Source organism: Lycorma delicatula, chromosome 6 (genome assembly GCF_047948215.1).
Source record: "Lycorma delicatula isolate Av1 chromosome 6, ASM4794821v1, whole genome shotgun sequence".
In the NCBI taxonomy this organism is placed as follows: Eukaryota; Metazoa; Arthropoda; class Insecta; order Hemiptera; family Fulgoridae; genus Lycorma; species Lycorma delicatula.
The window spans coordinates 46990055-47006895 of record NC_134460.1 but is presented as its reverse complement, the minus strand read 5'-3'; the positions used below and the strand labels follow the sequence as shown (position 1 = coordinate 47006895).

At 30.5% G+C, this 16841-nt stretch overlaps 1 protein-coding gene across 1 annotated transcript in view; it reads left to right on the top strand.

The window, feature by feature from the left end:
- Window positions 1-16841, top strand: part of LOC142327040 (uncharacterized) — a 520738-nt gene that overhangs the window by 257166 nt on the left and 246731 nt on the right. Inside the window, exons 7-8 of the mRNA XM_075369808.1 lie at window positions 4785-5269; window positions 10421-10661. Coding sequence (XP_075225923.1) covers window positions 4785-5269; window positions 10421-10661 — 726 coding nt within the window. The remainder of the gene's footprint in view (window positions 1-4784; window positions 5270-10420; window positions 10662-16841) is intronic.

The window sequence follows — 16841 nt, the reverse complement described above, 5'->3', positions numbered from 1 at the left end:
CCATCTCATTCATTGAAAGAAAATGAATTATTCTCCTGCCACTGCAGTCGATTGCATTGTTTATAAAATAGTTTTCCTACCTTATATTTAAGTATTAAATTTGAAAAAATTTTATTGAATTCATTATTTAATTTAACCAACATCATGAACATATGTTACTTGTTCTTTATATTCATTGCTGTTTTTTTATGGTATATTTTTTAAATATAACTTATTAAATTGGTTACTATTGATTAATGAAACTGAGATATTTTCTAGACATGATAATTTGTTTTACTAATGTGATCAGCATAATTAGATAAGCAATGACAATATATAATTAATTACCAATTAAAAGTTAACTTGTTCAGATAGTCTGAGAAAAATTATATATATATAGATAATGTAAATTATTAAAAAAAAGTAAATATGGTTCTAAAACAATAGTTTTGTTAACTACCATGAGATTCTAAAAACAGCGGAGTAGAGTCCTCTGTTTTATTTCAGTGATTGAAATAGTAAACATGTATTTCTATAGTTCTAATTATTTACTTCTTTTTTTTTTATAAAAATCTGTTTTAAAGAAGTAGAGTTTTCTATGAAAGTTACTACCCTACGTTAGATAACAAAGTAGCCCTAAGTAAAAAAATTTTGTTCATTAATGTTTGGTATGGTAATCTAAAATTTCATTTCTCGAAAATTTTCCGTATAATTGTAAATCTCATTAACTACTTATTGATTATTACAAGCAAAATACTTGTTCTTTTACAAGCTCATTAGAAGCACTTGCAGTGTGCAAGTCTTACATAGATTAAGCGACTTAAAATTGGTCTGCAGCAAAAGCCTCCTCCGTGTTTACTTCTACATGATCACTCTCATGATAGTACTTTAAAAAAGCAACAAAAAAAGTAAAACATAAAAAATCTCTATCAAAATTCATTTTTATGCATCTGATAGAATGTTATTGGTGGAAAATATGTGGCTGAATTTCAGATGAAGTAAAGAATATATTGTTTCAGTTTAATGACTTTCAAAATTTAAAGTAAAACATCAAAATTAAAGTACTTTAGACATCAAAATTTGAAATTAAACAAACCCAAATATATTAAGACCTAGATCATAATTTTAAATGTAATCAAATTAGGAGTCATATATTTTTATACATAGATTTTCAGGGAAAGTTAATGAAATTTATGGAAAATACCAGAGTGCTTTGATGTATCTTTCATTAATTAATTCTGTAAATGTGTGTAAAATAAACAAATTATACACACAGATTGTCCATCTTAAAAGAGGCCCCATCACTTAGTTTAGTCTAAATAATAGTTTATTGATAAACACTTACATAATAATTTACAGGTGTTGAAAATGATGTCCATCCATTTCTATTCACTTCTCAACATGTTTGACCATGTTCCTGGTTACTCTTGTTAGCTGTACCCTATTTCCTGGATGGGATTGGTATTGTTTATCTTCAATTCCTGCAGAGTGTGTGGATTTCTTCTATAAACAATTTCTTTTAGATAATTCCACAGAAAGAAGTCTGGACTAGTCATATCAGGGGATATTGGTGGCCAAAATCCCTTTGAAATGATTCTTCCCCTGAAAAAAAATCTTGTAGCTTCTCCATAGCAGAACAAAATGTATGACAAAGAGCGTTGTCCTGTTGCAACCTGCAGTCACGCTCATCCTTTTGCATTAAGGCTATGAATCTGAATAATTTCTTCTTGGTAGACAACAGCATCCACCATTTGTTTTTTACTAAAAATAAGGGTTCTATTATATATCGCCTTAAAGCCTCATATTTCACTGCTTTAAATTTCCATCAATAAATATAGGCCTTGCCTGTACATTTACTTTGATTGGATATGTTTATGTACCTCATGATAGCAGTCTGGATATTGATAATTATGGTGATTTAGATTGCCATTTAAAAAAAATGTGGTCTCATCATTAAAAGCTGTTGTTTAATAAATTAGGATCTGCACAAATATTGTTCATCATAATTTCACAGAACTCAAATCTTCAATTGTAGTCTTTTTCATTAAATTCTTCCCCCAGATGAATTTTGAAGGGTTTGAAATTGTCACTTTTTAATATACAAATCACTGAACTATGGCTATTGTTATGTTCTCGTGCTGGTGTTTTAGTCGAAGAAAGAGGATTCTCAATAAATTATTTCATAATCTCTTAACAATTTGTTGCAGATTTAGGCCTCCCTGATTTTCCCCTAATATTAATGCTCCTCATTTCTTCAAATCATATGATGGTTTTTGATACTGTACCTTTTGAAGTGTATTATTAAATGTTGCAATGAACAATTTAAAAACGTACGACCTAACTCTATCACCAAGCTCCTTACCAATAAAAGTGTAACCCTCTCCTCTTCAATAACTGACATGTTGATATCAATGTCAGCAGGTAGCACAGAAAAAATTAATTACGTAAAAAAAATTACACAAAAGGTAAAAAAGATGTAAATAACAAAAGTGGCTTACAAATGTGGTAAAGCTAGGCAAAATCAATTAGCCAATCGATCACAATAAATTCTCATAAGAAACCAACAGTGTAGTAATGAAATACTCTAAGTGGAATATTACACAACAAAGAAGTAAGCTTTTTTTTTGCAACAGTAGTAAAAGAACTTCAATGATCAACTGATCAGCATGATTAGGTGACAATATTTTTATCTATTTACTTATTAAATCAGAACAAAAACAATTTTTTTTGTGTTAAAGAAAAACTTTTAAAATAAGTTATATTAAATTTTACTTTAATTCAGTTTAATTTCTTTTTATTTAATTTTAATATTTGAACTTATTAAATTTAGTAATTTTCAAAATCCCTACTTTATTCTGCCGCTGTTTTGGGTACAGACATCATACCAACTTTTTATTTATACAATTTTTCTTGACTTAAAGAGACCTTTAAAATGATCTATCACACAAAGGGTGTTAACATTTAAAATACAAGTATTTGAGTTACAACCCCTGGTTTACTCTTGAAATTCTATTTCTCATCAAAAGAATATGATAGATACCTTATCCTGAAAGTTACAATATTCTATCTGGAGCAGTTTTAAAATTGTAGAGGGATTTCCATACTTTTGACTCGCTCTATATGTATATATGTTATATATATTATGTTATTATATAGTTATCTTGGAGAGCTGCATCAAACCAGTCAATTGACTGAAGACAACAAAAAAAATATTATATATATTATTTATTGACATATCATCATATGCGTAAACTGTATTTTGGGAAAATAAAATATTTTGTAATTTGCCTGGGATGTTTGATGAATGCGAGCAAAAAAATCGTTTGCTGGAAAAACTTTTTTTTTAAATTTAATAACATAACCTTCTTTCAAGTCTTTGTACTTACCCTAACAGTGGTCAGTTTTTCATTCCACCCTGGTGATATGATTTATCCAAGTCTTCAAAGTAGGAAGATTTTGGTAACAACTTTATCATTTCATGTTAGTCTCTTTCAAAAAGGTTTTTCTGTCACAATTGCAGAAGAGTGAGCTTGTAAAAAGAACATACAAAAATATATGTTACCAACGAAGCTGATTCACCATAATATTTATCCAGCCTGACTTATTTCTCCAGTTTTACCTTTGAAAAATAAATGTTTGATAGCTACTTCAAATTCTCTTTTGCCCATTTTTCATAAACCACAATGCCTGATTGACTGAAATGACTGCCAACAACAAAATTATGAGTGTGTCTGACTGAAACTTGATGTATGGCCTTAGTGAAGTTTCAAGAAACTGAAACTGTGTGCTACAGGCATCATCTCTTGACTATTCATGGACTTATAGAACCCCTTCTAGTGTTCATGGAAGTTTACATGAACACTTTACAAGTTTTTGCCGTTACAAAATGTCATGAATTTCATTTCTTATCACTGAAGAACAGTTCATATAAAAAAAATTTGACCTTTTTATCAGTTACCTTGAACACTCCATTTTTTAATTTTCTCTTTGTGAGGTGGTTTGTTATATAGTTAGTTATCTGCAAACCAATAGCTGGTATTATATGAATTGATCTGTCTAGACAGATGAAACCATGCTTCTCCTCTTCAATATCAGCAACTCATGTTAATATCTGTTGTTTTGTTGAGAGATCACTATTTCAAGCGAGGTCACAGTTTCTGTTTACTTCAGTTTTTGTACAGATGTAATACAGTATCATTGAATTTTAAAGAATGATGTGTCCTATAATTCAGGATAAATTTTACACTACTTTGTATTGTTAAATTTTATACAGGTTTTCTAAGAATTGTAGAATTTTCTTTCGAATAATTTGGCCTTTGACATCTGAATAGCAAGTAATCTATCTCAATGTATATTTACCTATGGTCCGGTAGTATATGATTTTTTATGCAAGTCTTGTAACTCTGATGTTTGCTGGATTACTTTTTGCTGTAGAAAACTTATAAATACATATTTTTTTACTGTTATTTAAAAAGTACTGTAAGTTTCAGACATATTAACAGTTTCTCACATGGGTTAATGTTATCAGGGGATGGTAACTATATTATTACTGAAGTACAAAAATAAAACTATATCCACCCATCTTAAAGAATAGAAATGACTAATAGTACCAGAAATGCAACCCGACAATCTCAGAACTTAACAATAGATGGCAGAATCTACCACCAATCAAAGACCAGAGCTGAGCTGTGTTGATTTTAAGTTGTTTTGTCTGTAATCAATTATCATTTTAGCATGTAATCGTTTATCTTTTTATTGATTAAAAGATGTTAAAAATAATTTTTCTCTACTTTTTTCCTTTACAGTTCCCATCGTTTGTCATTAATATCTACATCACACATAACCAGTTCACCACTGACTTCAAATAATGTATCACCCTCTGTTATAACTATAAGTAATGGACCAACGACAACCGCTGCTTCCTCAGCTACACCAGGAGGACCATCACCTGTTGTCATTCACAGTGTTCACCATGTCAACGGACAGATGTCTTTTTATAATAGTAGTAATAGTAATAGTGACACTATTGAAATTATTGAATTAAATAATGATGTTACTAATCGTCATAGCAGCGTTACCTTGAATTCCAGTGATAATGCGTTAGATCAGGTCACTGGATCTGATCTTGCGCTACATGACCAGTTCCAACCACCTAATAGCCCTAGACATGTACGTCCAGTTATTACTTTCAAAAAGAAATCATCTCTTAGTGAAGATATAAATTCTGGAACAGTATCACAACATGCCATGCCTGTTTCTATTCTTAAAAGGAAATCTTCACAAGAAGAAGGTATGCTTCTTTTTTTTAATTTTATCATTTTAATAATAAAATAATGTATTGAGCAAAGCAGTACATTTTATTTTTAAGCTCTATCTTTGTCTTCAGTTATCCATTTTAAAAATATATGGTCAATACACACACATCAATATACAGGCATAGTTATATGAATAAGTTAAAAAGTCTTAACTTTTGTATGAAAAAGTAAAAGTAATAAAAGGTAAAAGTAATTAAAAAGTAAATGCAGCTTTTTTTAATTTATACACAAAACATATATTTTTATAATGATGAGAGATGATTATTTATAAAACAGGGAAATGAAAATGGAAATAAAAAAGTAAAAATAAAAACCATTGTTCCTATATATATATATATATATATATATATATATATATATATATATATACACGCATACATGCATACACAGATACACACATACATACATAACATATGTTAGAATGAATTAAATAGTATAAGTATGTAAAGCATTCACAATTAACAGTGTTGATGAATATTTGAGCTTTTCACACTGGGTATTGAACTACCTGTTTTATTCCTTGCCTACTTGTGTATGAATGCGCTGTAGAAACTTTCTTTCTCAGCTCACAATGTATAAATAAAAAACAATATGAATCTGATGTCTTGACAGGAATTTTTTAAGCCTCTTCTTTTGGTGAACTTAGATGTTGGGATTTATACATACTGATCTAACCAAGCTTGGCTGGAAACAGAATTTATATGATCTCTCTCTTATAGTGTAGTATATTTAATTTTGAATTGTATGCTGTTCATCACATCACAGAAGGATTCACATATATTCTTGTGTGCTGTGATTAAGTAAGTTCTCTTAAGCATTTTCAACCTATTTACGACTTGTCCAATAAATCCGGACATTCATGCATCTGTCACTAACCGCAGCACATTTCATTTTCAGCTGGGTTCCTAGCCAGATGGGAGTACCTGGTAATAAACAAAATGATGAAGTTGTTAAGAAAGTTAATGGTGCAAAAAATTCATGGAAGAGCAGACTAACATGTACAACAAGGAAGGAAGAAGGCGAGACATTCCATTGAGTGATAAACTTGTTGAAAAAACTGAACATGCCTTTCATGATAAATGCTCTTTCACAATTACTGAACTTTGTGAAATTTTCCTTCAATTTTAAGGTCCTTTCTTTATGGAATTATTAAGACAGATTGAGTTTTCAGGAGTACTGGGATGTTTGGTACTGAAACAACTTACAGATGCTCTCAAAACAAAAAGAATGGGAGCAGTTTTGAATTTTTCTTCAGCAGTACCAAAATAAAAGTAGTGAATTTTTTTACAGTATAGTTACTTAGGAATTCGGTTTATTGATATTGACAAAATAACAGTCCAAACAGTGGATGCACATATACCCATTGAACAAACCAAAAAAATACAGACAAACCAATTCAAACAAAAAAGGGTGGGTTTTGTGTTTTGGGAACTTAAAGAAATTTTGTTGGCAGAATTTATGAAGCCTTGTACAACAATAATTCTAACATTTATTGTGGAGTGTTGAGAAATTTTAGGAAAGCAATGCAGAATATGTGGTGCAGAAGGCTAATGAAGGGCATCGATTTTTGCAAGGTCATGTGCTGTTGCTAGCACTGAGGGTTTATTAAACAAGTTTAGGTGACTGCTTATTGACCATCCCCCTTATAAGATGTTTATTAATTTTAATTTTATCAGTTAGTAAGATCTGTTCGCTACAATAAATTAACCATCATTATTAAAGGTATAAACAGCAATATTTAGAAAAAATGTTTAAAAAATCTATTTATATGTATTAAATGAAAATTGTAAAACTTATTTTATAAAGTTTTGCAGAATTATTAGATTATTTTAATTATAATTATAATTTTAATCTTGATTTTTTTTTAATTAATCGCACCCTAAGAAGTTCTTTAACATAATAAAATAATCACAATAAAATGAATGTATATATTGTTTATTGTATTGTTATAATTGTTTATATATATATGACAACAAAACTTAATCAACAGAAATAACAGACCAACAAAATAAAATATAAAGACCAAAATAATAACAATAAAATCAGTCTGTTATGGTGTAAACATTCATCAGTAGAATCTCACTGTAAAATTATCTATCACCAAGCACCCCTTAACCAAACCCAGAAAAATGGGTGTATAAGAAGAAAAATAAATGAGTTCTATCAGGCTACGTGAAGACGGGTTTCAAAACTAATCACGCCACTCTACTATTGTAATAAAGTTAGTCAAGTCACAGTTTATTTAATTATTTGCATCCCCGTCTCAGTTAGGTTGCACTTAATGCATATAGATGTCAAAAAATTGGGAATAGTTTTTTAGTTTTGTATGTATTCTCTGAGTTATCGCTATTCACAGCTTTGAGCCGAGAGTATACATTGTTGTTCTGTATGTCCTTGAGAATGCTCTGACATAGATTCACATTGCCTACGATTGTAAATTTTAGTAGAAGTTCTTCTTTCTATCTGTGACCATGCCGACCTAGACGTTATGTAAATATTAATACCAAATTGAAAGTCGAATCAATTGAATGCCAATTGTGTGTACGGCTTACCCTGACCGAACTTCTTAGATCAGAACATAAAACTCTACAGAGTGCTACTTTAGTTGTGTCAGGATGAGTTCTCGCAGCTCACCACCAGATTAGACGATGACAAACTTAGTAAAACGTATATTAACTACCTGAAGAAGTCGATATTGACAAATACAATGACATTAAATTTAGTAAAAGAAGTTGCAGGTTATTTATACATGTAAGCTTATTTTTAAAACTTATAATTTATATAGTAGTGATATCAGTGAATTTTGAATTATGGTAAATATTCCAGGGGTTACAAGAAAACTACAGTTAAAAACTTGTACAATCAGTTCAGTAGTTTTCGCAGTTATCGGTAACCAACGAAAAAGTCGTTGGCTGTATAATATTGAGATAAATGGAATGATTTTTCGTAAGAATGAATAAATAAGCTGAATGAATGAATAAAACACAGTTGTAGGATTTTCACATCACATGGTTTTTTCAGATGCATGACTTACACGCACAACTTAATTTAGAATATTTATCATTTTATTTAAACATAACATTTTTTGTTTATTTAATTCAATGATTCTAACTAAAGTATGTGCACATATCGTATTTCATTCGTGCTGGTGTGGCAATACTAGCGGCCACTTTAAACACTTTTTTACACTTTAAATATTATTAATTTATTTAATTCTACCAGCACCTATGATGTCACAACATAGCAGATGACCACAGTAAGGGCATTTAATCTTATACAGATTTGAATACTATATCATAGATACCAGTGTTCTTTTGTGGGTGGGTTAAAATTAACCACACATCACAGGAATGGTGTACTTGAGACTGTACAAGACTACATTTACATTCATACATATCATTTACATTCATATCATACAAGTAATATCTTATGGTGGTTCCAGGGACTAAACAGAAAAAAAAGAGAGAGAGAGAGAGAGAGTGAGTGAGAGAGATGACTACATCAGTGCTACACTAGCGCTCCTTGTGGTGAGAGGGGGTACTAATGACACACTATACCCATTTAGATAGAGTTTGAAACCCAGCCAGACCTAGTTACTTTTTACTCTTTAAATATTATTAATTTATTTAATTCTACTGCTCACCTGTAATGTCACAACATAAAATATGACTACAATAGTGTATTGTTGAGATGGAGTGCAATTTTGCAAATTCTTTCCCAAATATTGTTATTCTTGAATTGTTGAATTGCTAACAAATGTGCCGGAGAAAAATAAGATTTTAACTGGGCATAATCTTGAGATACTGAGGTAACCTTTTTCGGTAATGGCATCAATGCCCCATATATAGAAGTATCTGACCAAGTTTGGTCAAAATCGGTCACATTCGACCAGATCCTTTCTGAAAGATGTTATTTAGTTTGTTAAATATTGCTTTTTTTTGTCTTCAGTCATTTGACTGGTTTGATGCAGCTCTCCAAGATTCCCTATCTAGTGCTAGTCATTTTATTTCAGTATATCCCGTACATCCTACAACTCTAACAATTTGTTTTACATATTCTAAACATTGCCTGCCTGCACAATTTTTCCCTTCTACCTGTCCTTCCAATATTAAAGCTACTATTCCAGGATGCTTTAATATGTGGCCTATAAGTCTGTCTCTTCTTTTAACTGTATTTTTCTAAATGCTTCTTTCTTCATCAATTTGCCGCAACACCTCTTCATTTGTCACTTTATCCACCCATCTGATTTTTACATTCGCCAAACACATACTTTCAAAAATCTTTTCCTGACATTTAAATTCATTTTTGATGTAAACAAATTATATTTCTGACTGAAGGCTTGTTTCACCTGTGTTATTCGGCATTTTATATTGCTCCTGTTTCATCCATCTTTAGTAATTTTACTTTCTAAATAACAAAATTCTTCTACCTCCATAATCTTTTCTCTTCCTATTTTTACATTCAGTGGTCCATCTTCATTATTTCTATTACATTTCATTACTTTTGTTTTGTTCTTGTTTATTTTCATGCGGTAGTTCTTGCGTAGGACTTCATCCATGCCATTCATTGTTTCTTCTAAATCCTTTTTACATCTTTATCTTTTCACCTTGTACTGTTACTGCAAATCTAAATTGTTCTTTAACATCAGTAACTGCTAGTTCTATGTAAAGATTAAAAAGTAACGGGGATAGGGAACATCCTTGTTGGACTCCCTTTCTTAATTTTTAAATATTGCTATTTTATAAGAATTTTTCAGAAAAAATACTGTTATTTTGTAATTGAGTATTTTAAGAAGTAAAAAAGAATGTAGTAATGTATTTGTGATTATTTTACTTCTCTATACTAAATAAATAAATATACATGATGAGATAATAGAAAATTTATTTTTTTTTATTCCCATAAATCATTACAAAATCCAATAACACTGGAACAATGACATTTTTATTTTTACATCAATTCACAGCATGATTCATATGAAAAGTGTTATGTAATTTGTAGCTTAAAAATCTTATACTTCATAGTTAATCAGTAAACTCAGTATCCAAAAATTATTAACAGTATGAATTTTTTTTCATATTTGATAAAATTTAATTTTTAATTAAATGCTTTTTTTTGTTTTTTTACAGGATGTAATAGTTCTGGTGGAATGTTAGGTTCAGCTAATATTCCTCCTCCTCCAGTTACATTTTCACCATCTGTTGTGGATCCAGTACCAGGTCGTCGTCAAGGTATATTAAAGAAGCATCGTAGCCTCGATGAAGCCGAGGTTACAAGAAGGCGTAGTTGTTCACCTGATGTCGAAACGGCCGAATTTAGACCTATACTTAAACACCAACGACGTTCATCACTTGAGGAATTACATCGCCGGTATGTTTATTTATTTTAGCGCATCTTAATGTTTTTTAGTAAAATTTGTTATTTGCACATACCTTTTGTGTAAATTAATTAAAAATGTTACTTTTTAATTTCATAATAACTGCAGTTTGCAAGAGGTACAATATGTATAATAAGTTTAAGTTCTGTAAGCATTGTTTTCATGCTGGTTGGAAGAGGTATTTTAGAAGCAACTGAAGAAACTACACTGTTACAGTACCAGAGTGTAGCATAACACACACAAGTACATGTCTAAATATTTGTGTGCATGCGTATTTTTGCAGGCTGCAGAAGTCTGTTACAAGCAGGAAATAGATATGACACTGTGAAATGATGCAGTTATTAAAGACTGAAGACTGTCATGTAATACATCATGATTCATTCTGTTTGCTATCTTATGTACTTCCACTACACCTTTCACCAACATCGACACATATTCAGAAGTGAGCAAAATAGCCACTGTGCATCAGCCGACTCTGCCTAAAAATCTTGAATTACTGTATCTTAGTACAGGAATGAGTTTAAAATATATAAATAAAAATAAAGAAATCTCATCATGTAAAAAAAAAACAAAATATAATGAAGCAGAGATCATAACATAAAGCATGTAACTTCTTCCTTTGGTAGTTTTAAATAATTATAGAGATAATTGAAAATAAAACACTATAAAATAGAAGTTATACTGTCACATGTTATAGGTTCAACTAAGGATATTGAAAGATTACACAGCTTAAAATTCGTAAAAATTTACAATTTATTCATAAGTATTGTACGCATATTTACAAAATAAGTAAATTATATGTTACAAAAAATAATTCTAATTCTATAATAAAATTTACATTAAATTATGAAAATTAATACAAAATTAAGGATTAATTATGACAAGTGTGAGAACAACTACAAAATCACTTTTTATAAAAACTATTTATTTTTTATGTTTACAAAGAGAACTAGCTTACACAAATGAATAATGTCACTTTACCCTGTTCACATAGTACTCATATAATAGCTTCTCATACTTAACCACAGAACTGAATACCACTGCACTTTTATCACAAAATGGAATACACTGATGATGCACTATTGACTTGTATGCTTTAAAAATGTTATCACAAACATACTCCCTGGCCTGCAGCCACATACCTTTTGTGTAAATCAATTATTTTTCTTTTTAGTTTCATAATAACTGCAGTTTGCAAGAGGTACAATATGTATAATAAGTTTAAGTTCTGTAAGCATTGTTTTCATGCAGGTTGGAAGGGGCATCTCTTTGTTCATTCAAACATAATGATTTCAAATCAACGTCTATAGTCCTAAATATTATTTTCCAGAATAACTTGATTTCAAACTTTTTACTCTATTCTAAAATTTATTTCAGTCGCCATTATTTCTCAATTTTTTCTTTTTGTAGTTAGTTGTTGCTCAATCTTTATCTTTTTGTAGTAGTTATTTGTCTATTATTTTTCTCTCTCTTTTTTCATTCTTGCCCGTTCTAACTTTAAAAAGTTCTTTTTTCATCATGATACATTAATTTTAATCCTTCTTTTTTTGTTTATTATATGGTACTTAACCATATTCTTGACTAGTTAATTGTTTCAAATTATTTAATGAATCATTAAAGTTTAAAAAAAAATTATCTGTTATATTTATAAATATAACAGATATAATTAAAAAATATTTATATATTTTTTAACTGACTTCATAGTTATTAACATGTTGGCCACAATATTTTTTTTTTTTTTTTTTAATGAATGTAATTTTTACGCGTTGCAAGTTTCCATTTTTCTGGTATTCATGTTTCCACTGGTACATTACATATTATACTTAGTTGATTTATCAATTGTTTATTTATTTTGTTTTTGTTTTGAATATGAACAAACTGTTCGACAGGGGTAAGACCAGGCAGGTAAAACCTTCTGGTGAAGGGTTCTGAGCATGATAATTCTTATCATTTGGTGATTAGGGGCTGAGCGCTGGATCATCAGGGGTCCCTGCTCATAGGAATAAGGACTATATGGTCAAAGATTTCCAGAAGGCTATTGAGAATGCTGAGAGTTCCAGTACGCTTTTAAGAGTTTTTGGTGAACATTATGCGACAGCATTGCAGTTGTTAGAGGGTCCCAGTGGGACCAGTAAAGGGACGTACATAACCGGTACACAGCCAACATTTTAAGGGGCAAGGTATAGATTTATGTATGAGGATTACTACAGTTGTTAACAGACTTATTCTTAAGATTGTTATAGTTCTATGTAATTGGCTGTGGTATGTACTGTCATCAGATTGCTCCGACGGCATGTGGCAACTTATAAATCATGTGGTAGTACTGTAAAGGTCTGTGTTGGAGTTCTGTAATGGTGGCCCTGAAAAGGGCCATTTGTATGTTTGATGAAGTAGCCCTGGGAAGGGCTGTTGAAGCCAGTTGCTGATCTCCTGCAATGTTGGTTGTAGTTGTCAAGTTGCGGCTCATTCACTGGAGGAATTGGTCCGAGTTCTCCCTCAGTGGTAATTGGGTCCCCACTGCAGCACAACAGTGGTGGCCCCCACAGCCCCAGAGGGTTGGGTCAACTAAAAATTCAGTTTCTTATATAATGTCCATTCACCTTCTTCTTGAGACATCAACATCTCTGATCCCTTATAGTTTGTTTATATTGTATGACTTTCTTTGGTATTCTTTTCAGTAGCATTCTTTCCACATGCTCCTTCCACTGTTTTTTTTCTCTCACGCATAACTAGATACAGAGTTCCACCCAATTAATTTCATTTAGAACACTATATTTTACAGATCTTAAAAACTCATTTCTACAACTCAAATCTTGCTCTCCTCTTTCTAACTCAAGTTTTGAGCTTCAGATATATACTTAAATATTGAAACCACCATTGTTCAGAAGATTTAATTTTTCTAACCACCTTACCTTACGCTGCGATTTGTTCCCATACTTTGATTAGAACTTGTTGATCTTCTTTCTATATATTTCAGAGTTCCTATTGTACATAACAGAATGACCCAAACAATCAAAATCAGACATATGCTCTGGTTTTACACTTTGCTGTTTTTGATCTTAAACAGACAATATGGAAATCTTAATATTCATTTCAACCCCTTAGGTTTAATTTCAAGGATAGCCCCAACTGTTTGCAGAGAATTTTTACTTTTTTCTGTACTTGTATGTCAGTTAACAAATTCAACTGAAATCCATTTTGGATAATTAGATAAAATCCTTCTTAATCATGTTTCATATGTTTAATCACACTCTAAAATCAAATTTCTGGTTTTTTGTTGTTGTAATAATTGATTTTATATAATGTTACGTATACTTATGTCATATATCAAGATTGTCTCTCAGGAAATATGAGAAATATGCACTTTATGATCTTCTACCCTTATATCTCTTTTTCATTTGAGTATTAGAAAATCCCTTTTTACATAATAAATGAATAAAAATAACTAGGGAATACATGTAAAGAGTAACTCCTGTAAGTGTGAGATAGATAGGAATAACTTATAAGTTAGTGTCTCGATTTACAGGAAACCAAATTATTAATTTAAAAGGGCTATTCTGAAATCTCCTTTTCCTGTTGAAAATAAATCAATTGCCATTGTAAATGGAATGTATGCTAGAGCCACCAGCATTCTAACTCTATAATTTTATTACATTCTGTTACTGATGTAGCAGTACTTGATGTAACATGGAATCGATCATAAGTAGAAATAAAGGCATTGCTGATGATGCTGTAAGAGAGCAGTGATGAAAATTTAAAACAGTAATATACAAATAAGTATAATATACACAATAAGCGGAATAAAGTATGACACTTTATTATGATTGATGAACTCATTAAAAGGTTGAATTGTGTGGTAAACATTATTCTGTAATTTTTTTAACTTCAAATGAATTTCCAGACAAGGAAGTCATGTGTAAGCAGTATAGATATGTATATTTATAGTATATAGATGTTTAGGAAAAGACCTATTAGGAATTATCATATGTTAAGAACCATATCTAAAGTACTCCTAAAACTGACAGCCATTTTGAAGATAAAACATCTTTCTTGTTGTAATTAGAAAATATTAATAGTATTAATAAAATAGTTCCCGTCACTTTCTTTGAAGCGAATATATGGAGGACACCAATTCTGAAATGTCTATGATATTTTACCTGACAAGTGAGACACTTTCACTTAATTCACCTCATGAAGTGACATTATTATTATTATCATCAGAGAAAGCAGTCCAGACAGTGTCTCTTTTACCTTATATGTTTTTTGAGAGCCTTAAGAAAGATTAGCTTTTACACTACTTGCATCACCATTTTCACTGGTTTCTTCATTATTTGCTTCACAAATAATGCAAAGAAAGAAATATATTTATTTTTATTAAAAAATGGTGTTATGGAATTTAAAATAGAGCCACTTTAGATACATTTTAAGAATAGAAATATTAATAGGTCTATTTAAAGCTATTGATAATTTATCAGAAGAATATTATTATATATTGTGATTATATTAAAGTGAATATGAATTGTATTTTGGAGTATTATCACAGTTTTCTGAGTGCCATATTTGATTAGATATGAAATGCTGACATTTCTTAATTTGATTTATATATAAATGTGATATTTTTCATCACCATTTATTAATTTTCTTCTAAATGGCCTTCGTTAGCACACAGATGCCAGTGTTGATTTTTAACCTCTTTTGATGTTATTTACTGTATTTGTTAACAGTATTATTCAGTCATAACATTGAACTGTTTGTAAGTCTTTATTTGAATGTAATTTTAATAAATCAATTACAATTTAGGTTATCTTAGAAGCTTCTGTTATCAGTTTCATTACTTCTGTATAATTATTTATTGATTAAACTTGTATTCAATCACAATTGCCTAGCTGGTTTCATTATTTTAAGAAGTTTAGTTAAAATAGCTTTGTATTTTAATTCAGAATTAAAACAAGAATTTCTTTATATTTCAAATGAAGTTCATTAAATCAAATATGTTATTTAATTGACTACCTTATGCTATTTTTGAGGTACAATCATAATCCCATCACTGCATAACTTCTGTGTTTTCTGGATGAAAAGGATGAGTGATTTTCATAAGTCTCTTTTGAAGTCAACAACTGTATATTGTTAAGAGAGTTCTGTAAAAACCAAAACAAAGGTAGTCTGACAGTCCATGATCAGGACTATATGGAGAATGCATCAAAACTTTCTGACCAAAATCTTTCAATTTTCAACAGGTTACCAAAAATATGTGGGACTAGAGGGTCTAGTGTTATTATGATATAAGATATCATAATCCTATTGATATTGTTCCTATTGATATTGTTCAATTCTGATTGCTTGGTGTTTACGCCGTTTAGCGTAAAGTTTCCGTTATTTTCAATGAATTCCAAGCTAGGGTGGGTCCCGTTGTTTTGTTACAGGAATGTTAAATTTCACTTTGTTTCGTATTTTGGGCTAGTCATTTGTACCTGTTTTATTATTTGTTCTCGTGTTTGACACTCCCTCCGTCATCCTTAGTGACCGCATCCATTCTTCTATCGAATTATTTTTGACTACCCTTTTCATACACCTGTTATTCTTTCGTTCCCAAACTACTACATGCACACATCTCTTGTCTTTTACATATACTCTCTCCTGTCCACTACCTGGATCTGGTTTCCCCCTTTTTTCTTTCACCATCTTTTCGGCAGAGTAGATCCAACATTTCACCAGTGCAGTCGCCTATGGCCATACTCTCCTGCAAACTTTGTGGTAATATTCTCATTCAAGCAGAATCTCAAAACTCGTCACTACACATCTGAGATTCTACGCATCATTCTACCACTAAACCACATCACACCTCTGTATTCCTGATACACCAGTGCGGACTACGCCCAGGATTACTGTATGTATTCATGTATCTGCATTCACGAGTTCGTCTCTGGATATTTTTTGTGTGCTACAGGCAAGTTCAATTTTCATTATTTCGTTAAACAGTGATTTTATCATTGAAATTTGTGGAACATTCAGTTCATCATACCTTATGCTTTACGATTTCAAGTTTAGTTAAAAGAAAACCATTTATTCACTTAATTGCATTCATGATAGGTGGCTTACCTATTTTACATGTTTAATTATTACGATTTGTTATTGTAATTAACTCTTAATTTATTTCTGCAACTTGTTGATCG